At 35.9% G+C, this 23,524-nt stretch overlaps 4 protein-coding genes and 2 long non-coding RNA genes across 12 annotated transcripts; 3 read left to right on the forward strand and 3 right to left on the reverse strand.

The window, feature by feature from the left end:
* The first annotated feature begins 591 nt into the window (after positions 1 to 591).
* Positions 592 to 4,694, forward strand: LOC104740762 (protein NLP4). 5 transcript variants are annotated; one of them, XM_010461454.3, is made up of 6 exons: positions 604 to 822; positions 1,051 to 1,134; positions 1,593 to 2,416; positions 2,499 to 2,546; positions 2,622 to 3,543; positions 3,640 to 4,694. In XM_010461454.3, the coding sequence occupies exons 3-6, from the start codon at positions 1,628 to 1,630 to the stop codon at positions 4,437 to 4,439; spliced, it is 2,559 nt and encodes an 852-aa protein (XP_010459756.1). In that variant the 5' UTR covers positions 604 to 822; positions 1,051 to 1,134; positions 1,593 to 1,627; the 3' UTR covers positions 4,440 to 4,694. The 5 variants fall into 5 exon arrangements, with proteins under 5 accessions (XP_010459755.1, XP_010459756.1, XP_010459757.1 ...); XM_010461452.3 differs by having other exon boundaries at positions 615 to 817; XM_010461453.3 differs by lacking the exon at positions 1,051 to 1,134 and having other exon boundaries at positions 592 to 817.
* Positions 4,675 to 7,001, reverse strand: LOC104740760 (putative serine/threonine-protein kinase PBL21). 2 transcript variants are annotated; one of them, XM_010461450.3, is made up of 6 exons: positions 6,409 to 7,001; positions 6,255 to 6,302; positions 6,003 to 6,157; positions 5,705 to 5,894; positions 5,230 to 5,621; positions 4,675 to 5,153 (listed from the first exon to the last, which is right to left on the reverse strand). In XM_010461450.3, exons 1-6 carry the CDS (start codon positions 6,515 to 6,517, stop codon positions 4,890 to 4,892), a joined length of 1,158 nt encoding a protein of 385 aa, XP_010459752.2. In that variant the 5' UTR covers positions 6,518 to 7,001; the 3' UTR covers positions 4,675 to 4,889. The 2 variants fall into 2 exon arrangements, with proteins under 2 accessions (XP_010459752.2, XP_010459750.2); XM_010461448.3 differs by having other exon boundaries at positions 6,255 to 6,323; positions 6,409 to 6,906.
* Positions 7,002 to 8,383: 1,382 nt separating this feature from the next.
* Positions 8,384 to 9,186, reverse strand: LOC147927977 (uncharacterized). Its single transcript, XR_015579355.1, has 2 exons — positions 8,983 to 9,186; positions 8,384 to 8,910 (listed from the first exon to the last, which is right to left on the reverse strand). It is a non-coding gene; the product is annotated as an uncharacterized LOC147927977 (long non-coding RNA).
* Positions 9,187 to 10,094: 908 nt separating this feature from the next.
* LOC104740763 (uncharacterized) lies at positions 10,095 to 14,166 on the reverse strand. The gene is made up of 9 exons (XM_010461457.3): positions 13,567 to 14,166; positions 12,901 to 12,937; positions 12,655 to 12,733; positions 12,508 to 12,553; positions 12,323 to 12,421; positions 11,797 to 11,865; positions 11,353 to 11,698; positions 11,114 to 11,262; positions 10,095 to 11,031 (listed from the first exon to the last, which is right to left on the reverse strand). The coding sequence occupies exons 1-9, from the start codon at positions 14,023 to 14,025 to the stop codon at positions 10,321 to 10,323; spliced, it is 1,995 nt and encodes a 664-aa protein (XP_010459759.2). The 5' UTR covers positions 14,026 to 14,166; the 3' UTR covers positions 10,095 to 10,320.
* Positions 14,167 to 17,556: 3,390 nt separating this feature from the next.
* LOC104740764 (uncharacterized) lies at positions 17,557 to 20,767 on the forward strand. 2 transcript variants are annotated; one of them, XR_015579543.1, is made up of 4 exons: positions 17,557 to 17,723; positions 18,021 to 18,065; positions 18,153 to 18,202; positions 20,184 to 20,767. It is a non-coding gene; the product is annotated as an uncharacterized LOC104740764 (long non-coding RNA). The 2 variants fall into 2 exon arrangements; XR_760220.3 differs by lacking the exon at positions 20,184 to 20,767 and having other exon boundaries at positions 18,153 to 19,318.
* A 407-nt stretch (positions 20,768 to 21,174) lies between these two features.
* LOC104740766 (high mobility group B protein 2) lies at positions 21,175 to 23,462 on the forward strand. The gene is made up of 8 exons (XM_010461459.3): positions 21,175 to 21,563; positions 21,885 to 21,933; positions 22,058 to 22,162; positions 22,446 to 22,503; positions 22,626 to 22,670; positions 22,796 to 22,876; positions 22,981 to 23,067; positions 23,178 to 23,462. The coding sequence occupies exons 2-8, from the start codon at positions 21,893 to 21,895 to the stop codon at positions 23,193 to 23,195; spliced, it is 435 nt and encodes a 144-aa protein (XP_010459761.1). The 5' UTR covers positions 21,175 to 21,563; positions 21,885 to 21,892; the 3' UTR covers positions 23,196 to 23,462.
* The last annotated feature ends 62 nt before the right edge of the window (positions 23,463 to 23,524 follow it).

Genomic DNA, 23,524 nt, shown 5'->3' on the forward strand with positions numbered 1-23,524 from the left:
ATTTTTTTATTTTTACTTTATGACTTATGCAAATAAACCTATAGGCTATAACAGTATTAATATAAAGGGCCTTTGAAGATTCTTTAATTTTCTAATAATTATACCAACATGTAACAACAAAATGACCTAAATCGATGGACAATTGTAAACATAAAAAATTGTTAACTTTGTCCTCAAATAGCAACAAGGCCCTATAAATGGAAAATGATTCGCTTTGCTCATCCATCCACCAATAATAATTAAAATGTTGAAGAAGAATCATTCTCCAAATATAAACTTTTGAACAAAATAGGCGAAATCAGATATCGTATTTATATATATTTATATTTAAAGATACGTACAGCCATTATATTTGATTTTTTCACCCAACAAAATAAATAAAATAGGATCTTATTATACCACTGATGGTACTAAACAATCATAGAGAAAACAATGTATTTAATTTATCTTTAGTCAGCGTATACATATAAAAAAAAAAGTCTTTTAACTGTTTCACTCATAGTTAATAAACTTTCATTCTTTTTAATATGATTTACGAATATGTGACGTTTGCAAGTTTTTGACTTTTTTACATGAATATAAATTTACGGCACAGGACATGTTATGGCTCTTTTGTTTATGATTCCCTCTCTGTCTCTATTCTCTCTCTAGAAAGTGGAGGAATCTTCTCTGTCTCTCCTCCCAGTCCAAAAAAAAGAAAAAGAGAAAAACCAAGCAGCCTGGAAGAGAGAGAGAGAGTGATTTGTTCTGTAATGTTGAGTTGATGATAGATATATGATGAGAAGCAAACTAACCCCGGAACAAAACAAAATTATCAGTAAGGTCTGCTCGCTATGTCCCGATGCAAGCATAGTTGATCCCACAAATATTTCATTTTTAAAATCTTTTTTTTTTTGTTTGTTTGTTTTCATCTTCCGTGAAGAAAGAAGTACACCACCACATAGATAGATATATAACCCCCTCCCATCAGACACATCTTTTACAGCTTTCCTTTTTTTGATTTGAGATTTCGTTTTTTTTTCTTTCTCTCATCTGTTCCTTTTGTCTCAGACAACAAATTTGCAACAGAGGAACATTTAAAAACAAAACCCACCCCACTTGAAGAAGGAATCTCCAAGAATCTCTCTCTTTCTTGTGAGTTTTTTCTTTCTATCTTCTCTTCTGAAACTTTAAAAAGTTTGATTTTTTTTTTCGTTTAGAACTAAGCTGATTAGTTTAAAGTTCGTTTTTTTTGGGGGGGGGGGGGGGTTTCATTGGAGTTAAATTGGTATCTATTGAGCTTTATAGATTGTTTGACCAGCTTGAAGGAATCAATCAATCAAACAAAAAGTTTTGTGTGTCTACTTTGGATGCTTTACTTTTGTCATTATGAATTTGTTTTAGGCAAAATTAGTGCTTGATTCGTGTTTCCCAAATTATTTTATGTTCTACTTTGTCGGTTGGTGAGAATTTGATTTTCATGAGTCCTATTATCGATTTCTGAAAATGTAAGCAAGAAGAAGAACAAAAAAAACACAGCTCGATCTCGACCTTTTTGTTTGTTTGTTTATTTATGAAACTTTGTTGAAAAATGGATGCTTTCGTGTTTTCAGATGGTGCTTCAGTGAAAAGCAAATTATATATATCCATGGAAGATAGCTTTCTTCAGGCTGAGAACGCAGTTATGGACTCAGAGTTCATGGATGGGTTGTTGCTAGATGGTTGTTGGTTAGAGACAACAGATGGATCTGAGTTTCTTAACGTAGCTCCTTCAACTTCTTCTGTTAGCCCTTTTGATCCATCTTCCTTCATGTGGTCTCCAACTCAAGATACATCAGCAGCACTCTGCACATCAGGAGGAGTGGTATCTCAGATGTACGGTCAGGATTGTGTTGAAAGATCGAGTCTTGATGACTTTCAATGGAACAAGAGATGGTGGATTGGACCAGGAGGTGGTGGTGGTTCTTCTGTTACTGAGAGATTGGTTCAAGCAGTTGAACACATTAAAGATTACACAACTGAGAGAGGCTCGCTTATTCAGTTGTGGGTTCCGGTTAACAGAGGCGGTAAGCGAGTTTTAACCACAAAGGAACAACCTTTTAGCCACGATCCCATGTGTCAAAGACTTGCAAACTACAGAGAGATCTCTGTGAATTATCACTTCTCTGCTGAGCAAGATGATTCCAAGGCCTTAGCTGGTCTGCCTGGTAGGGTTTTCTTGGGGAAGCTTCCTGAATGGACTCCTGATGTTAGGTTTTTCAAGAGCGAGGAGTATCCAAGAGTACACCACGCACAGGACTGTGATGTCCGTGGAACGCTGGCGATTCCGGTGTTTGAACAAGGTAGTAAGATTTGCTTGGGGGTTATTGAGGTTGTAATGACCACTGAGATGGTTAAACTAAGACCTGAGCTTGAAAGCATTTGCAAGGCACTTCAGGTTTGTGTCCTTCTCTTATGTTTTCAGCTTTTGCTATTGAATTGGTTTTTCTGAGAGGGATCAATGTGTTTCCTTTTCACAGGCAGTTGATCTTAGGAGCACTGAACTACCGATTCCGCCTTCTCTAAAGGTAATAAACGAAAACTACATGAGTTCTATTAGTTCTGCTTTTTGGTCTAAACAAGATTGTTTCTTCTGTATATAGGGATGTGACTTATCTTACAAAGCTGCATTACCTGAAATCCGAAACCTCTTGAGATGTGCTTGTGAGACTCATAAACTACCTTTAGCTCAGACATGGGTCTCTTGCCTTCAGCAAAACAAAAGCGGGTGCCGTCACAACGATGAGAACTACATCCATTGCGTATCAACCATTGATGATGCTTGCTATGTTGGTGATCCAACAGTCCGCGAGTTCCACGAAGCTTGCTCTGAGCATCACCTCTTGAAGGGCCAAGGAGTTGCAGGTCAAGCCTTCTTGACCAATGGACCTTGCTTTTCGTCTGATGTATCCAACTACAAGAAATCAGAGTACCCTCTCTCTCACCACGCTAATATGTACGGTTTACATGGCGCGGTTGCAATTCGCCTGCGCTGCATCCACACTGGCTCTGCTGATTTTGTCTTGGAGTTCTTTTTGCCTAAAGACTGCGATGATCTGGAGGAACAGAGGAAAATGTTGAATGCACTTTCAACTATCATGGCTCATGTGCCTAGAAGCTTAAGGACTGTTACAGATAAAGAACTAGAAGAAGAGAGTGAAGTGATAGAAAGGGAAGAGATAGTAAAGCCTAAGATTGAAAACACATCGGAACTACAACATCTCCACGGTAATTCTCCATGGAGTGCCTCTCTTGAAGAAATCCAGCGGAGTAATAATACTAGTAACCCTCAGAATCTTGGATTGGTATTTGATGGAGGAGACAAACCAAATGATGGGTTTGGCTTAAAAAGAGGTTTTGACTACACCATGGATTATAATGTCAATGAGAGCAGCACATTCTCAAGTGGCGGTTTTAGTATGACGGCTGAGAAAAAGCGCACAAAAGCAGATAAAACCATTACTTTGGATATTCTTCGACAGTACTTCGCAGGGAGCTTGAAAGATGCAGCCAAGAATATCGGTGGTAAGCAGCATTTTTCTCTCTTTTCGATTCAATATCTCGGGAAGTCCTAAGACTGATATCTACTTTTTGCCTTTTTCTTGTTTTGAAATGTTTCAGTTTGTCCAACGACCTTGAAGAGGATATGCAGACAGCATGGGATACAGAGATGGCCGTCAAGAAAGATCAAGAAAGTGGGACATTCTCTGCAAAAGATTCAACGGGTGATTGATTCGGTTCAAGGTGTTTCTGGTCCTCTTCCCATAGGCTCCTTCTATGCGAATTTCCCCAGTTTAGTCTCACAGTCACAAGAACCCTCACAACAAGCCAAGACCTCGCCTCCTCCTCCTCCTCCACCGCCAGTGCAGCTTGCAAAGTCCCCTGTTTCCTCATATAGCCAAAGTTCAAACTCTAGCCAATGTTGCTCCAGCGAAACCCAACTAAACAGCGGTGCAACAACTGATCCTGCTTCAGCTAGTGTAGGAGTTTCATTGAAGAAGACGAGCAGCGAGATCGAGCTTCAAAGTTCAAGTCTTGACGAGACAATATTGACTCTCTCTAGTTTAGAAAACGTCCCTCAAGGCACCAACTTGTTATCATCTCAAGATGATGACTTTCTGAGGATTAAAGTAAGCTACGGAGAAGAGAAGATCAGATTCCGGATGCGGAATTCGCGCAGGTTAACAGATCTGTTGTGGGAGATCGGAAAGCGGTTTAGCATAGATGATATGAGCAGGTATGATCTAAAGTACTTAGACGAAGACAATGAATGGGTTTTGTTGACTTGTGATGAAGATGTTGAAGAGTGTGTAGATGTCTGCAGAACAACACCGAGTCATACTATTAAGCTTTTGCTTCAAGTATCTTCTCAGCATTTCTCTGAACGTTCTTCAGCTACTGAATACAGTTTATGGCACTGACCTCAAATCAGGGAAAGAAAGAAGAAAACCAAGCGTCTTAGGACATGATACAAAAGATAGATAATACCTTTTGTGTTCTGTTACAATTGTTCATATTTTTATCTGTTTCTTTTTATATCTTTTTTGTTGAAAGATCACTAGGAGGTGCTTTGGGTTTTGTTTTTAAAAAACGTACCAGAGATAAGAAGAGAAGAGCATGTAACGATCCTTTCTTCCTAAGAATTTGAAGAGTGGCTTTTATTTCAGAACCTTCAATTTTTACTTGTCTCCATAATTGTCATATACATCACAGGGAAAAAAACAAGTATATAGAAGTAACTAAAACGGTAAAACCAAATCATTTACCAAACATATAAAATGTTTTCTCAGAGAAGAAGAGGAAAAAACCATTTTTACAGAACACCAAACTGAATTTCTTGAAAGCTCAAGACTCTCTTTTCTTGTGTGTTTTTACAAGTCTCGTCGTCGCGGCGTTCTTGTAACCTCAGGTGATGGGGACGAGACGTTTCGAGCTTCATGAGATCGGCTCTGTGCAGCTAAGTACTCAAGTGCCACAACTATGTCACCTATAAACGGTCGATAGTGAGCTTCTTCGTTCAGACACATTGCGATAATCGCAATGGCATAGTTTAAACACCGTCTTGGATATTTTCCTCGTAGAGTCGGATCCACTAAATGTCCAAACTTCTTCTGATCCTTGAGGTATGGACGTGACTACAGAGACAAGAAAACTTTTGGTTATAACGAGAGTAGACTTATTCTGAATTTACGGTTTAGTAAGTTTACTTACCCAAGTAACAAGATTCTGCTCCCCTTGCTTTTGACTCAAATCAATAGCTTTCCTCCCAGTAATGAGCTCAAGCAACACTACACCGAAGCAGTAGATATCCGACTTAACAGTTAACTTCCCGCTCATGGCGTACTCGGGAGCACAGTAACCGTAAGTTCCCATGACACGGGTTGATACATGAGTTCGATCACCTACTGGACCGAGTTTCGCCAGTCCAAAATCCGAGAGTTTTGGATTGAACTCTTTGTCTAACAATATGTTAGCTGACTTCAAATCACGGTATATCACTGGCGGGTTAGCTGTGCAGTGAAGATACTCTATTCCCCTAGCTGCACCAACCGCGATTTTCATTCGAGTATTCCAGCTTAATGGTTCTGGATGTGACTCAAGATCTGAAAACCAAGCAAAAGAATCATAATCTTAAATTAGGAAACCCTCAAGATAATAACAACAAATACAGTTTGAGTAAACTAACCAAAAAGGTGATCTTCTAAGCTTCCCATTGGCATGTATTCATAGACAAGAAGTCTCTGATCACCAGAAGTACAGTAACCAATCAATGTAACGAGATTCGGGTGATGCAGTAAGCTAAGCATAAGAACTTCTACTATGAATTCTCGGTTTCCTTGAAGCCCATCTGGATTCAATTGCTTAATAGCCACTACCTGCTTTCATTAATCACATCAAAATTGTCATAAAAACAGAGTTTCTCTTTTTAAAAGGGTTTGAGGAAGAGAGAGAGAGAGAGAGAGAGAGAGAGAGAGAGATCTGACTTGTCCAGAATCTAAGCGTCCTTTATAAACTCTCCCAAAACCTCCTTCTCCGAGCAGATTGACTTCCCGGAAGTTTCTAGTAGCTGCAGCTAACTCCTTGAAGGTGAAACTCTGAGCTCCACCACCAGGTTTGGAACCATTCACTTTACCGTTTACTGTTTCCAATGCCAAAAAAATAAATTAACCCAAAAAAAAAGTGTCTGAAACAGAGACAAGAGACATCATTGAAAGAAAAAGAAAAACAAAACTCACCTAAGATACCTGAAATCGACTCTGTTCCTGTTGTATCACTTCCATTAACTGAAACCACAACAGAACAATCTGAAATAAAAACGAAACCTTTGAAGTAATAATAAATAAATAAAAAACAAAGGAAAGTTTTCGAATTGGAATTGAATAAAAGAACCTGATGAATCGGTTGGGTAGCGAGAGTTGTTGTTGTTGCATCGAGCAGTATCAACAATGTCGACTCTGATGTCCTTAGTTCGAGGATTCAAACAAGAGAAACAAGTCATTCTCTTTTCTCACACAATTACTACAATGGCTGATTGAAGAAGAAGGGGGGATTCAGATAATGGAGCTGGTTTTAAGAAACCAAAGCTCCAAGAAATCCCACACCAGAGACACAGGACAGACACACAAAACCTGACAAAGAATGTTTTTTTTTTATAATAAACCTAGGATTTTTGGGTCTGAAACTAAAGAAGGGATTTGATTGATTTCTCTGTTTCTCTCCTTTGGATAATTCCAGAAAACAAAAGAACAAAGCTTTTTGGCAGAGATTATTGAATCGGCGATAGATTGCACAGAGAGAGAGAGAGAGAGAGAGAGAGAATAAGTTATATTAACAAAAAAAACAAACTGAAGAGTTACTAAAATTGTACAAATTCCATCTAATCACGACAAAAATGACAAGGATCTCAAAAACAGTAATTATAATAACAAAAAAAGTAAAACAGTAGAAATAAAAATAAAACTACCTTTTTTTTGTTCGTGTTCATATTGTATAAAACTTCTATTTTTTATTATAGTTGGAGCTACTAAATATTTAAGTTGTAGAAGACGACGACAAGCTTTCGTTTTGTTCTTTTCGAACTCTATAGGACCCAACTTTTTAATTATTACTTATTATTAAAGGAATCAATAATTCTATCTTCTTTCAAAAAAATTTCCCACAAAAATCAAAATCCTTTTTTTTTTCTTTTCATTTTTTTAATCATCATTCATCCCCGATTTTATATAAATGCTCAGGTCCCCCTCGTGATGTTTTTGCAATTACTAGAATACCCTCATCTGATCATCACGCTTCCGACAGTACCTCTTCGGAACAGTACAGTGTTTGAGAGATAACTCAGAAGAAACACAAACATCCATGAGGCCGACATTGGATGTCGTAGTTGAGATCACGACAAATGGACGGTCGGGATTAGATAATCTTGACCTTACGTAATTCAGAGTGGGTCTCATTTTTAGTAGTCGTAGTAGTGGTCACACTCACACACACTGTCCTTCCTCTCTGCATTGACTTTATTTACCGTTTTAGAAAATTCTACTGTTCCTATCATAACAATGGTACCTAAATTAATAATGGCTACTACTACTTCTACTTTATAATCATCCCAAATCAATTATTAGCTGATAAAAGTTTGGAATTTCACCCATCCTTTTTAATTCTATCGTATCTTTTGCCTCTCTCTTTTTTTTTTTTTTTAAACGCAAGCTGTTTTTCTTCTCTTATATTTATGACATTGTTGTTGATTTATTTTAGAGCATGTTAATGGCATTACATTTGAAAACAAATTATTATGAGCGTTACTCCTTTATACACCTTCTCTTTTTTTGTCTTCCAAATTTCTGCATAGCATTAATAACTTTATTGTGAATTACTAATGCTGTTGCCATTTAAATATTACTTCGATTTCCATTACTAACCTTTAGCTCTTACAGTTACAGCTAGTATTTTAACATGCTACCGTTCAAATTTCAAAACCGTTATTACTTGTTCTAATTCTTTCTGACAAATGTATCTTTTTGTATTTTCAGTTTTTGAAAAACTATCTGATGCATTTTGTCTTTCTTGAGGTTTGAAATATGTGATGGGCTTATGGCTTTAGCTTAATTTGATGTTTACATACTGCATGGAAAATTCGAGACACGTTGTAGCCGCTAATAGCTAGGGACAAACTTTTACCTTTGTGTAATATAATGTATTACTCCGCATATATGCTGTATAAATCTAGATTGTTGTACCTTCACATTTTCGCATATGATAATTTATAAATTATAACACGTCTGAATATCCTAAACTAAATTCTATAGCTCTCTATCGTAAATATGTAGTGTTTCTTTTTTACCTGCGGATAATGACTAACATAAAAGTCATCAAAGACACACAATTTGAAACGTCTAACGGCTCATGAGAAGAAAAGAGTTTAAAAGCTTAATAGTTTATGAACCTCTAAGAGAAGAGAGAGAAACACCATAACTAGAATGAAAACAAAAGGCACAATAGCAATCTAACAAGGGACTACGTTAATTTAGAGATTGGCTCAAGCTTTACGATGTCCTCTACATGATCTAGAAAGGCGTAAGCTTTATGAGACTTCAAAGCTTCCATTCCTTAGATTCCAACTCTAGTCATAATGTTCCTCTCGGGATCATAGTAGAGAAGGTAGGAAGAGTCGGATTCGGATATATTGTATGGCGACAACACAATATCACCTGTGTCACTTGTTCCAACAAACCGTAACTTGGTCTCTTCAATTATATCCTTCCAAGGAGGGGGCATTACGTAGATGTAGCTTGACCATTGGTGTTTCTCGGCATCGACCGCTAAAGGAGACGAATCACGAGGCTTTGGTGATGAGAAGAAGAACGTTTTGCCGTATTTAGGGCACGTGAACAATAGCTTCGGGCGAGACGAAGATATGGTGAAGAACGAATCAATGAAAATTGGATTGCTAAGTGTGGAAGCACATACCTTGGACAAGCAACGAAATCTCGCTACAGACTTCGCTGGCAATCTCGTGAGTATCTCGATAACGAGATCAAACGGGAGGAACGTTCCTGACGTATTGCGCCGTGTTTTCATGCCTTTTCTAATGTCTCTATTTTTTATTTTTCCTTTCCATCAGATAAACCCTAGTCAGACGATATATTAAAAAAAAGACCCAAGGCCTTTCACATAAAACAAAGATAACGTAAGGGTCTATCTATATAGACATTTACGTCATTATGCATGTTTCTTTATAAAATATAATCGCGTGTATATAAGAGTAAATACCGTATAAGTATGTTAACCGACAAAAGTTATTGACATACATGTAAAAATCGAACCTGCCGAATGTATTAATAGGAATCCAAGAGCGTTTGCCTCAAATAAATACATAAAACAGGACAAGTATTAGTTTTCTTTTTATACGCCTATAATTGGCCAAGAGATAAACCAATGGTTTGAGAGGAAAAAAATAAATATCACGAGACGTCGAGACCCACCAAACAAAGACGGTCATGTAAATCCCGTGACGCGTGAGCCCCCCTCTTCCTCTTGACAAAATTTAACCACTATTGAAGGTACATAGACGAACACCTTGATATGTATTTAATGAGTTATAATAACTTTTAAATTTCTAAATTTGAAATAATGTAGATGTGTTGTGTAGATGATACACTAGAGAAGCTGATTTTAGTCGGCTATGTTTACTATGCTCCTGATTTGATTAAACACATGACTAATATATATTTGTAAACTTATTTCAACTAATTTTTGTTTTTTGATAATACATTAATCCCGTTTATCAAAATTTCAGGTGATTTCCACTCATCTTTTGCCAACATAATCGTATTCTAAGTATCAGAAACAATAATAGTTCCCATTACCGAGGAACTTGAAAATCGAAGCCGGCAAAAAGTATTCAAGAAAGAAACTGACAACTCTTACAAAAGGTCAAATGCTAAAAGTACACATGACAAATCTAACAATACTGTTGTTTCATCTTCAAGGTTAAAAGAACATATATATATCTGAAAAATTAAGGGAAAAAATTAAACTATAAATTATATATTCTACAGACAGCAGAGTGACTCCTGTGGTTTTTCTTTTATTTTTTCTCCTTTTACCCTTAAAAAATTATATGGAAGTTGCAACAATCTGTACAATAGGAGAGACTGTCCCATATATATTTTCATGTCACAAGTCACAACAAATAATGAAGCCATGACTCTCCACAAGATTTTCATACCAGAAAATATATGGCTGAGATAGCCAAATGGAAAAATGCCTCTTCTTCTTCTTCTTTCACATATCCCATATTCATCTTCAGAGCTGTAATGCCAGATCCGGATGCTGCGATGAGGACGAACCTGTCTGCTGATTAGAGCCCGGGGAGTTTGGTGATACTAGCCTAGCGTTAAGGTCCGGCGGAAACCGGTGAAATTCCTGTTTGGTGTAAGGAAACATCAACCCTTGTTGTTGCTGCGAGCTCGGTGTGGCCTCGTTGCTTACGTTTGCTTCTTCTTGTTGTTGTTGTTGTCTCGCAGTTCCTAGCATCTGATTTGCATTATGGCTGAATCCACCGAATCCGCGGATGAGGCCGTTGCTGTTCTCGAGTTTGATCAGCGGTCCCGCCTGGCGAGAGGAGGAGGATGATGGGTGATCGGTTTCTGGATTCAAGACACGAGCGGGTGGTGGTGCAGTCTCTTCTATGGTTTGAGAAGAAGAATGTCTGTTTCCTATGAAAGCGCTCGAGACTGAAGCGGTTGGTGACAGGATTCTGTTGGAATGATCATCAGACGCTAAGTCATTAGAACACTTTTGTTTTCCCGAAGACATTACTAAGTTTTGTTTTTGAGAATTATCATCCTCTTCAGGTCCTGCTGGGTTCTCTCCAACCCAACCTAGACCAAATTTGATTCCAGGTGGTAGTACTGTCTCGATTCTCCTCGATGCAACTTTCCAGGCAACAGGACCAAGATTTGCAGCGTATCGTGCTAGACTCCTCGCGTAACCGTACTCAGTGTTTAAGCCAACCTGATGAATAAGAAAAACAATGATCAGACTCTTGTTTTCTATATACAAAAAAAGGCTAAAATAGTGTTTGGCAATTACGTACTGGAATCAACTGTTTTAACTCGTCTTCAAGCGTTGTCAAGACCGATGGTTCTTGGGAAGAAGTCGAGAGGTGGTTGTAGGTATCACGTCTGTTATCATCAACATTGAAATGTTTCATTCCGTACTTGTTAACCGCCTTCACAACCGAAGCTACAGAGAAACCAAGAAGATGGTTTCATATTGGCAAATTAAAATAATACTGAAAGAAGGCAGAGAGCAAAGGGCAAGAGATTGTTATACATGGAAACTCGTTCTCCCAATCTATGGACCAACCACTTTGAGTCTCGCTGTTATGATTGATTTTAACTGATGATTCTGCTTGACGGAACTTATATGGAGGCGCCTTTCTTAGATTGTAAGCACCAGAAAATTTATTAGAGCTATCTCCTCCTCCAAGCGTATCAGCTGATATTTCAGAAGCAGTACGGTCAATGGAAGATGGTTCAGGCTGTTTCTTTGGAGGACGTCCTCTTCTAGCAACTTTTGGCTGCTGCTGCTGCTGCTGTGAGCTTTGTGGTTCTTCATCATCACTGTCTTGCCTTAAATTCTCAAAGTCCTTTTTCGCCAATTCTTGTATAGCCCGTGCCTATAATAAGCCAAATCACACACTATTTTCATAAACTTGGAACGAAAATATCAAAACAAGAATAGCTAAAAACATAACAATCAGAATCTAGGACATACCTGTCGATAATATACAGTGTCTGATGAATTGTATTCCATTGCATTTGTACATATTAAAAACACATCTCTCTGCAAAAAGAACAGGGTGAGAAGCGACATATATCAGAGAGCGGTATAAAGAAGAGGGCAAGAAGCGATATTTATAAGAGATCAAGCTGTTCTAACACCAATAATCTCCTCACAAATTCACATATATACAAACTGGGAGACAAATTGAGTCTAAATAGATCAAAAGTTATTTTGAGTTAAGCACAACTTTGGAAACAGCCTTAGGTGTGCACCCTGTACTACAAGTATCTATCTTCATTGGTTAGCAGTCTCATGAAGAAAATGCACGCAAACAACATCAAGCAATAGCTCTCCATAAAGAAAACATAAGAAGCCGTAAGAAAAGTTTCGAAATGAAAATGCCAAGCAACAAAACGTTCTAGCTATCAAATGAGAAACCAACTCTCGAACACATGGAAAGTTCAAGGAGAAACATAAGGGAAGAGTCCAATGTGGAATCAAAAAGAACAAAACTTACCTCAAATTGTTCTAAACTGGTATATGCTCCAGAGTCTAGTTTCTTCCGCACAGTGCTAAAATCCATGGGATTTGTGATAATCTCGTGATAATCAGGAAGCTGTAAAACACATACAGAAGCGCAGATAAGACAAACTGAAAAACAAGGAGCTTTGACATCAACAACAACAAAGGAAGGAGATTCACCTCCTCAGGATCAACAGGGTCAGAGTAAACGCCATAAGTATCCTTCCTTCAAGTGTTTTATAAAAACAACAACAACAACAATCAGAAACCCAGTTGTTCTTAAAACCAAAAAATGACAGAAGGAAGGGGGAATGAGCATATATATACTTTTGAAGTCTATCAAGGATGAACACCAACAACTTTTTGTCTGGCAAAGGTGTAGTGGGACCTGACTCCACGGGAGACCCTATCCACATGTAAACCAAAAATTAAAAAAAAAAAGTTAATAATTTAATCGCTTCCCAGCATCAGAAAAAATCCTCGCTTTTATCCTCGTACGAATTTTTTTTGCAGTGTTTATTGCCTTTTTCAAGAATTAAATATATATATATATATAAAAAGAAGAGTTTATACCTTGAAGAATGTCTGTCGCTTTCGAAGCCTTTTCTCCCTGCAAGAAGTAAAAACCAACACCAACAACAGATCATCAGTGTGTTTCCAATGTTCATGTTTTAAGCAAAGGTAAAGAACCAACGGACACAACATACTAAGAAACTGATGGTAGTTTTAATTAAGGAAAAGACAAATCGGAACTTGTTTCAGACACGACTAGTTTCAGTTCTCAGTTTCAGTGCAGGTGCATCTTTAATTCAGAGAGGTAATTTACGGATTTTAATTACCAGGAAAATCAATATTATAATACATAAAATTCTCCAAAATTAAAAGCAGAGAGAATAAAAACTGATTAAACACCCACACAAGAATTTACTTAGCTGAAGACAAAAAAAAAATAAAAAAGAGGAAATTTTAATTTACAGAAAAAGCAGAAATATGAATTCTCCACTCCACCAATTAAAAAAAAAAACAAGAAGGGAAAAAAAGAAATGACTCAGTCAAACAAACTCTCAATCTCTCCCACTCACTCAAAAATCTAAGAGAGAAAGACGAACAACACACACTACTACTACCAAACGCGCGAAATTATTCATAATCAAAATCAATTTTGGGGAAGAATTAAAAAAAAAAAAAAAAAAAAAAAAAACTAGTTCGATCCGAAATCAATTCAAATTTTATCTCTACCGTGTGATTAGATCCGCCGCTGAATTTGAAGGAAGCCTCGGGAGTCTCGTCGAGATTCAGATCCGATTGGGAATTAGGAGAATGTCGATGAGACTGATGATGAGAGTTCAATCCATGTAAAAGCTTGTGTTTCTTCTCACGCCGCTCGTCGTCGTCGTTGTCTTCTATGTTGTTGTTGTTGTTGTCGTCTTCGTCTTTGATCCAGGGCGAATCGCCGTATGAATTAGGGTTCCGCCGTTTGGATCGGGAGGCGGAGTTGGGAGCGTGATTGAGAGAATTAGGGTTTTTCGAACCGGATCTATGGTGTTGGTGTTGGTTCTGGTGGTGGTGGTCATCTTGATTGCGATGTTGTTGTTGTTGTTGTAATTGTTGCTGTTTGATAGCTCGCTTTTGAAGGTCTAATAGAGATGGCCTCCCTTTCTTCTTCTTCTTCGTCATTGTATCTGCTACCTCACCCATTTTTTTTCTCTCTCTCTCTCTCTCTCTTTCTCTCTCTTCTCTCTCTCTCTCCCTCTCTCTCTCTCTCTCTCTTCCCCTTTCTCTTTCTCCTCCTAGACAGGCGTTTGGTTTTGTGTTTTCTTTAAGTTTATTTTTTTTTATTTCTTTAATAAATAATTAAAATGTAAAATAAATAAATACAAAAAAAACTCTTCTACATGTGTGTGAACTAGCACGTGCCGAAAGTGTAATGGATAAGTTATTTGGGCCGTTATGGGCCCGTGTATTTGTTATTTATAGGGTTGGGTCGGTTGATCCAAATACCGCTTTATTATTTGTTCACTAACCTCCAAATAAGTTGCTACGATCATCAATAACAAGAAAAAAAAAAAGGTGCATGGATATAATCATGGAGATGATTTTTTTTTTCTAACGTCTTGGTTTCACTTTCTCTCAAATTAGTAAAAAAAAAAAGTAGTTCTAAGCTGTTTCACATACACTGATACACATGACTCCTCCTTACACAATCAGCACTAGGATCGAACATTCAAACTACCACCAAAGCAAGTCATGTGTATATTAACTTCATTGTACATTCTTAGTATAGTAAAAAAAGAAAAAATAATTCTCGATCATTCATGGATATGACTCGTTCGTCTAACAGCAAAAAAAGCTAGAGAGAGCCAAAAGTGGAATGACTTTGAAAATTGTAGAAACTCTGCATCTTGACATCTTCCATAATACGTAGTATATAGCACATTGTGATTCAAGAAGCTACCTTTTCTTCGTTTTTTTACACATCTGGAAAGGTAAATTGAACCACACAGACACAGTTCCTTGGTATATGAGTATGATGGTGACAGAAAGCTATATCCAAAAATGGATATATCAAAGCTCTCACGTTAGACAAAAAAGAGGGAGAAGCAGATGTGTAAAAAGCAGAGCAGAGGAGATCATCCATATTGCATCATCATGTCTCGGCTATAAAAGCAGAGTCTGGGGTCAGCAGCTCAAAACATCACAACCAAAAGAACAACAAAACAAAGAGAGAGAGCAAAGAGAGAGATTCAAATTAGCAACATCTTTTTTATTAGATGGTTATCCAGGCCATGTGTGGATGATGAATTTAGTTTTTTTTTTTTAATATATTTGTATTAATTTATGATTATGGTAGAAACATATATATAAGTAGCAAGATCAGAGTTTGAGTTGCTGAAGCCAGATTTCAGAGGAGAATAAAATGAGTTTCCAATGTAACTGTTCCAAGCTTGAATTCTAGTAGCTTGAATAAAATGAGTTTCCCAATGTAACTGTTCCAAGCCAGATTTAAGAGGAGAATAATTAGTTACACAAGTGTAATGTTTTTATCCCATGATTTAAATATTTAATGTGATATTAAAGCCTGCTAAAACTAACTTTTACAAATGAACCAAATTCATACACTAACATAGCCTAGTAAAACGTTCTAATTAAAATCCATATATTGTTCTACTTATATATTAAAACATAATAAAAACAAAAGTCAAACATTAAAAATGCAAGATATTATTATTAATGCAATATGCTATTAGATTCATTGCCAAAACGGTAACAAATCTAAGACGGTTTAACAAATACATAAGCTGATGCCTATGACAAGTTTACATTTTTACATATATTTCAAATATGAAAAAATAACTTAACAAAAAAAATAAGTAAAAACTATGTAAGATATAAACAAAACATAAGTAAAATATTTTGATTTACACAAAAAAACTAAAATAATAATAATACGTTAATTTATGTTATTTTTTAAAAGTAGAATAGCTATTATATAACAACTCATGCAACAGATCGACTAACACCTAGTTATCTATAATAAGTAATCATGTTGTCATGTTGATGCTGTAAATACATCTTTCTAATTAACCTTGTTGACTCACGGAATCCTGTTTCCTTGATCTCATATTATATCTAGTCTAAGAAACAATATGCTTTAAATAAATAAATTCTTGGTTTTTCAAAGGGGAGTGTATTCAAACTATGATTTTGGAGAATTTAGTGGGATTTATGATATTTTAGATTTTATGAGATTTGAGTGAGTTTTTAAGTTATTTTGGTAGATTTGTTTGTGATTTGATGAAATTTGGTGAGATTTTAAAAATAATTTTGGACGATTTGAAGAGATTCTCATACAAAAACACTATAGTCAAAAACAATGCTTCATCTCTCCAAATATTATAATCGATCCGAACAGTATAAAACAAAGATTGAAATTGAATTGAAAAGTACACGTATTGATGCAATGAACAAACCCTAAACTGGTTTCTCTTGCTAAACAAAATAACGATCATGTGATAGCATCTTATGAAGACAATTTCATGATTGCTACCCACATTTACGAAATCTGCATAATTCAATTCAGGAAGAGAGAAGCTACCTGCAACAGTTTGATAACCATGAGCGTAACTTTTTTTTTTTTTTTTTTTTACTTTTTCATTGAGAAGAAGAAGAAGAACAAAAAAAGAAGAAGAACAAAAAAAGAAGAAGATTGAAAACTGATGAGATGATTATTTTTACAATTCTTTTTGTTAAGATTTTTTTTGTTTCAAATCCCAGCATTAGAGGTGTGATTTTCTCACCTCGTTTATAGACAAGAAATATAACAAAAGTCTCACAGAATCCGCTTTCTGAATCCTTTATACAGTACACAATTCTTTTTGTCGACTATATAATTTTTATAAGTTGTTTACAAAATATGTTATACATTAAAAATAGGTTGGTTATAACAAAAGGTTATAGATTAATTGGTCAATCTATAGGTTATATGAATACACTTAAGAATATCCAAAGATTATTCTTAAAGAGAATATTCCAATGATTTATACAATTTCCAAAATAAATTTTTAGTATTACATGTATTGTTACAAATATATACTGGTAGGCATAAAAATATACTGTTAGACGTAAAAAAGAATAAATTCTTGGCAATTTATCACACTTAATCGTGATTTTCGAAATCTTATTGTGCAGTTGAAAATAAAATTTTACCTAAGCACATGTCATATTGAAAAACTTTCACAAAACATGTTCAAAAATTAAAATAAAAACAAACAACAAACATAACCATTTCTCATACATAAAATTACAAAATTAACAATAGAAACTTACAAAATATGTGTTTTTTCAAGCCATCATATTTAGCATATGATTTTATTGCATAATGTTTTATTCAAAAAACTTTTAAAAATAATCATATAAATTATATTTTATTCTAAATTTATAATATAAGTCAAAAGAATTTTAACATGTGCTCTAGTACGGGTTCTAATCTAGTAATCTTATATTTAAAAAGTACACAATAAAATATTTTAAAAATTTAAGAGGCTCAAAATAGTATTTTCCTAATGGAAATGCTCTAATGCCATTGTATCAGTCTTTTGTATCTCGCTATTATGTCCCTAATGTGTGTGAACTCGCACGTGCCGAAAGTGTAATGGATAAGTTATTTGGGCCGTTATAGGCCCATTTAGGGTTGTTATTTATAGTGTTGGGTCGGTTGATCCAAATTCCACTTTATTTATTTGTTCATAGTGGGAAACACAGTTCGGGTTCGGGTGAGGCGTGACGGTTTGATGGATTCGTGTACCCACAGGGGACTGGAGATCGAGGAGGCTTAACTGTTTTTTTTGAAGATCAATATGGATCTCGTCTCGTGTTGCCATCATTTCTTTTAGCATGTCAGTGTTTTGATTTCTTTTCTTTCTCCCATTAAAAATTTCTGTTTTCAATTTTCTTGTTTAGGTTTGAGAAAACTAGTTGCATTGCTTTCATTTGAACTAGTCTGAATCTTATATCTCAGTTGTACGACAATATAATAGTTTTAATAAATTGATATGCAGAATCATGGACATGCATGTACCAATTGTAAACCAACAATTTGTGATATACACTCAATTGTCTGGCTTTTTTTTTTTTTTTAAACTTTTATCTTCTCTATTGTTGATCTGAACATTACTGTCTGCCTTTCTTTACAGATATTGGATAAAATCTGAAATGGTTCGAAGCCCACCCATAAAATGGTATGTTACATGCTACGTTGGTTTTTTTTGGTGTTTTCCTAGCCTCTTGCTATCAAATCCGGAATTTGATTGGACTTGCTGTTGCAGTCATGAGGAACTATGCACCAGAATCACTGATCGAAACTGCTTTCAAGAAGGTAAGTTTTTTGGTTTCTGACTAAAATCTAAACAAAGAGTCAAAATATGTGATATTGATCAAAAACTAATAAAACAAGATTTGTGAAATATGAAATTTGGCCATTTATGTAAAGTGTTGAGTCTTGAGAGCTTGAGTGCAAAATCCATGACTCTTTGGAGTGTCTAGGATCATTTGTACGAAGCTTTAAGACGTGTATAAGTGAATAAATTGCAAGTTGATCTCCTTTGGCTCCATATATGATGAGTAAGGATCCTGCGGGTTCAAGGTGTACTAAAGTCCGTCTAGTTCACATCTTGTGAGGATCTAGATGATCTCCTGGATTCCATATATAGCTTTGGGGTGCATCCAAATGATAGTAAATAATAGTTTTCTTATTTGGTTCTAACTTATACGTAGATTAATGCGCATGATCCAAATACATGAATTAACTTTTTCGACTAACTACCTTCATTGGTAGTGTATTTTCATTAGGAATTCACTTTCCATGATAATGTTTGGGAGAAACAAGTAATCCAAGATTTTTTTGATTGATGCAATTTGTTACTAAGACTGGCTACTAAAGAATCATTTGCAAAGGTTAATCTTCACATCGGAGAAGAGATAAATAAAAGAAAATAACATTGCATTTGTTATTTTTCTAGAAGACTTTGTTATTGAACAAATTATGTTAAAATTGTTATGTGGTCATGTTTAAGATGTAGAGTGTCTTGTTAGATAGTTTCAAACACATCATTCTATGTTGTTGTTTTGAATTTCACGGCAACATGGATATTTGTGATTTGTTTGGAACCATCTAACAAGACACTCCTCATCATAATCATGACCGCATGGCAATGGTTTGTTCACAAACAAATTCTTCTCCGCAAATAACATTTGTGGCATTCTCTTTTCTTCTGTTTCTTCGATGTGAAAATTATCTTTAATTGATTCTTAAGTAAAATGTCGTGGTAAAAGACTCCATGAATCAAAAGGAATCTTGAATTGCTTGTTGCTCCCAAATATTTTCATGATTATGTAATACTTTGAGGCGTATTGATTTGTATGGTAACGGAATTGGTAACTCTTCACTAGGGATGTGAGAATCAATGTACGTATGTCTATTTTGTCTCTCGCATATCTGTTGCTCTGGTTCTTTCAGTATTCGAGGTTCTGGATGGATATAATGCCACTTCAACATCGCAAAATTGCGGTCCTTTTTCTCGGATTGCTTGAGATGGTCTTTAAATAATTAGATTATGCAAAATTTAGCAACACGGGGATGAGGGCTCTAACCCTTGCTACATAGGTTGTTAAGATTGGTGCGTTTAGAAAGACTGTTTACCAGTACCACATCCTCATATTCTGTGTGTTTCATGGGATTTGGGGTTGTCAAATCCACTCTTGGTGGTCTCACCTCTAAAGTCCTTCTCGTTGGAGTTACTTACTTCATAGCTTCTGAGATGCTTGATAACAGTTACAGGTATATATCTCTTCCTTTCCAAATTAGCAACTTTGTGATCAGGCTCTATAAGTTGCAAGGTTTTGATGCAAGACTGTTTTTACAGTTTAATCCATTGTTTTGTTGATAATGGAATATGTGGTAACTCTCTAACACGGATGTGCGAATAAATGCACACCGATGCTGCAAGTTGAAATAAATATAGCTTGATGGATGAATGCTTCTTCACGTCTTGCAATAATGGAAGAGTACAAGGAAGTAGCTGAAGAGTTTCAAATTGAAACATGTTTTGTAAGATACTAGTTTCAAAGACTTGCAAATTGCATCAGAATGATCTGGTTCTCATTAGCTCTAATGCGGTTTATAAAGATACAATGAAAACTGAAACAGAACCGAAAAGATAGGACACGACGCAACTAGCTCAACTAGTTCCACTTACAACGGGAAAATAGCAAAACAACTTTGACACATTCTAACCAGAAGAATAGGTCTCTTATTGACTTAAACTTACTCAACATGTTTACTCTTCATAATGGCTCAGCTGAAGAAAAGGATGGAGCTGTGGCTATTTGGTTGCATTCACTGAACCAGAAAAACTATCCTGATCGACGAACCGATGGATACAAACGGGATGAAGATTAGTGAAAAGCCTCTGAACAAATGATCCATGAAGAGAAAACTACAGTGAAAGAGAACACTAACGGCATTGGAGAGGAAAGATGAAATCTCTGAAGCAAAGATTATGGAAGAGAGGATTACACTAGAAAAGGATGCAACCGGGACCGGGTGAATGATGAAACTTCTGAAGTAAATATTGCCAACGTCCTTATCCCCAGTCTTTCTCTTCCTGAGGTAGACCCTTTGGAGCTTATCACTATGCAAGGTCACTGGCTGCAGATTCCGACTATGCCAGAGTTTGTAACGACGGGATAGCCTATCGCAAACAAATACCGTTCACAAGTTAATTACTTAAAAAAAAAATGATTTACACGATAATTGTAAAGACACTTGGGGCCATGCTTATTATTTACAGAAGCTTATGTTTCTTTAACGGACTATACCAAGGCACTTGTATAAAAGATGGTGTATCAAATATATTTTCTAATGATGAAGAAGATTCTATAAGAAGAATCGAACCGATCGATTGAGGGAATTTGCACTATACAGTAATTAAGTGGAAGAAGAACTTGCTTAGTCATCTTTACTTTCCATTTGAGCTTTCATATTTGATTAGGTAACGTGGACACTGTAGACGCAAACCCAATGAATTTTAGGCCCAGATAGTATTTTGTTTTAGATAGATTTGATAGAATTTCAATTATTTAATTTACTATTTAGTGTAAACTTCAACCAACCTAACAATTTAAAATCAGAAGCCCTCGAAAATATTAACAAATCCAAATCGAACCGGATGACCGACGCAGCAAACCGAACCGGATCCTCGAGGAGATATTAATGCGAATAAATATTATTCGTAATTACTTCTATGATTTTAATTATTTTAGGACCAAAAAGAATAAGGGCAATGAGTCACCATATCACTTGCCGCTGAATCCTCGCGCTGAGAAAGAAGCACAAGAGAAACACACATAAACAAAGACCTACGATCAAAATTTGAGAAGGTGAGAGCCAATAAAATGAAACCACAAGGATCGATGACGTGTCATAATATATTTGAAATCCCGCCTAAACCCCTCAGTTTTTTTTTTACATTTCGTGCGAAATTTCAATTTTTAATCCAATAACCCTTTTTATTGATTGACCAAAAGATATTTTACAAAAGCCTTTTCTCTCCCCCACTAGTGCCTCCTTCCTCATCTCTCACTTGAATCTTCTTCTCCCACATAGCGTACAAATCACAAACTCGCTCAATTCCTTCTCTCTATCTCTCTATTCGAACCCTACGCTCTTCGTCTTCAAGGTAAATTTCATTCGTTTTCTAGTTTGATTCATCTCTCGGTTTTTTGTGTTTCGATCTGTTTAGGCGATAAGATTTGTTTATTCAAGTTGATTTTTGTGTGTTTTGAGATATGAATTTCATGTTCTGGATGTTTGCGGTTTATGCTGTATATGATTAGGTTTTTGTAGCATCTCTAATTCATTTCGATCATGTGTATCGATCTCTTATTTGGTGATGATGATTTTTTTTTTCAATTATCGCGTTTGTGTATAGAATCGATTGATGCAATATGTGAAGTACTTGTCTAGCTTTTTTACTGATCTTGTGTGATACGTTTCGCAGAATCAATTATGAAAGGAGGTAAATCAAAGGCTGAAACCAGGAGCTCTAAGTAAGTTTCAGATTCGATCTATTTTTGTCAGATATCTGGAAATTTAGATTCGAGTCCATGTCGTTGTTCGTTTTCTGAAGAGTTTTGTTGCTTGATTTTTTTTTTTTTTTTTTGGTGGTATTAGGCTCTCTGTGACCAAGAAGCCTGCTAAAGGAGCAGGGCGTGGCAAAGCAGCTGCCAAGGATCCGAACAAACCAAAGAGGCCAGCCAGTGCTTTCTTCGTTTTCATGTAATCCTTGCCTCCGATTCTTCAAATTAATCTGTGTTACAGTAGTTTTGCATGGATATAGACTTTTTTGCCGTACAAAAGTTTTTTTTTCATCTGGCTACTCTCTTTTTAAGGTGAGACTAGTAAGAATCCTTTGACTGCTGTAGTTGAGTCAAAAAGTATCTGATACTAGCTAGTCCAAAGAATCTCGTATTGTCCATGCTTTGATTTGATTGTTGATGGTTCCTATTGGTTTGTGTGTGTTAAATAATAATACTAGTGTTGACTTTTTGGTGCTCTGTAGGGAAGATTTCCGTGAGACTTTCAAGAAGGAAAACCCCAAGAACAAGTCTGTAGCTACTGTGAGTGTTATTTGTGATCATTTTAAAAGCTTCTTCTATATGTTGTTGTTTGTTGTTGTACCTTAATCTTGTTAGTTTATGAAGTTGTTGTACTGATGGGTGAATTTTTCAATGGGTTACAGGTTGGAAAAGCTGCTGGAGACAAGTGGAAATCACTGTCAGATTCTGTACGTTCTCTCTCTCAGTCTCTCTGATCAGTGTGACCAAAAGTTGTGTTATGATATCAAATGTTACGGTTCTTATAGTAAAGTCTAATACTATGTGTGTGGTTTTTTTTTTACGATAATTCCAGGAGAAAGCTCCTTATGTTGCCAAGGCTGAGAAACGTAAGGTTGAATATGAGAAGAACATTAAAGCTTACAACAAGAAACTGGTAAAATCTAATAATAATAATGTCAATCATATGCTCAATTTAAAGAGATTGATAGTTATTGAGTTGTTTGACCAATCATCATGATACGTTTGTGGTTGTTTCAGGAGGAAGGTCCAAAGGAAGATGAGGAATCTGACAAGTCAGTGTCAGAGGTCAATGACGAGGATGATGCTGAGGATGGTAGTGAAGAGGTCAGTGGTTGAGTCTTTTAAAGTTATTTTTCCCATCATAGTATATATACAACGTAGAGCTTTGTTTTTAACTCTTGTTAATTACTTGGGTGTGTATAATTTAAATGCAGGAGGAGGACGATGACTAAGAAGTTGGATGGATGGCTGGTAGCATTAGTATAGATGGCTGCAAAAATCTCTCTGGGGTTTTATCTTTATCTTTTTTACTTGAAATGTTAATGGTGCTGATTAAAAAGGGGTCTTTCTTTTTTATCTTTGTCTATGTATTTCCACAACCTCCTCCACTTAAAGAAGCCCTTTGGATGGAGAAAGTGAATTGTAGAATGTTTAGATGGTGAAAGAGAGACTTGCAGCTCTGTACTCTTTGCTCTATAAAACGATTTTTAGTTTTTGTTTTTCTTACCTCTTCTCAAGTTTTTATATTGTTTTATGATGTCGGATGTGTTGGTAAGGAAAC

The sequence above is a fragment of the Camelina sativa genome, chromosome 14 (assembly GCF_030686135.1).
Source record: "Camelina sativa cultivar CO46 ecotype springtype chromosome 14, ASM3068613v1".
Classification (NCBI taxonomy): Eukaryota; Viridiplantae; Streptophyta; class Magnoliopsida; order Brassicales; family Brassicaceae; genus Camelina; species Camelina sativa.

Bases quoted from the DNA above. Each gene is read 5' to 3' on its own strand.
- LOC104740762 (XM_010461452.3), top strand. From the start codon at position 775: ATGATGAGAAGCAAACTAACCCCGGAACAAAACAAAATTATCA. The intron at 818-1,050 runs GTAAGGTCTGCT...CTTTTGTCTCAG, and splicing joins GGAACAAAACAAAATTATCA to ACAACAAATTTGCAACAGAG. The intron at 2,417-2,498 runs GTTTGTGTCCTT...TCCTTTTCACAG, and splicing joins GCATTTGCAAGGCACTTCAG to GCAGTTGATCTTAGGAGCAC.
- LOC104740760 (XM_010461448.3), bottom strand. From the start codon at position 6,517: ATGACTTGTTTCTCTTGTTTGAATCCTCGAACTAAGGACATCAGAGTC. The intron at 5,895-6,002 runs GTCAGATCTCTC...TAATGAAAGCAG, and splicing joins GACGCTTAGATTCTGGACAA to GTAGTGGCTATTAAGCAATT. The intron at 5,154-5,229 runs GTAAGTAAACTT...TTGTCTCTGTAG, and splicing joins AGCAGAATCTTGTTACTTGG to TCACGTCCATACCTCAAGGA.
- LOC104740763 (XM_010461457.3), bottom strand. From the start codon at position 14,025: ATGGGTGAGGTAGCAGATACAATGACGAAGAAGAAGAAGAAAGGGAGG. The intron at 12,554-12,654 runs GTATATATATGC...AAACACTTGAAG, and splicing joins ATCCTTGATAGACTTCAAAA to GAAGGATACTTATGGCGTTT. The intron at 11,866-12,322 runs GTAAGTTTTGTT...TTCTTTTTGCAG, and splicing joins CCAGTTTAGAACAATTTGAG to AGAGATGTGTTTTTAATATG.
- LOC104740766 (XM_010461459.3), top strand. From the start codon at position 21,893: ATGAAAGGAGGTAAATCAAAGGCTGAAACCAGGAGCTCTAA. The intron at 22,504-22,625 runs GTGAGTGTTATT...AATGGGTTACAG, and splicing joins AGAACAAGTCTGTAGCTACT to GTTGGAAAAGCTGCTGGAGA. The intron at 22,671-22,795 runs GTACGTTCTCTC...CGATAATTCCAG, and splicing joins GGAAATCACTGTCAGATTCT to GAGAAAGCTCCTTATGTTGC.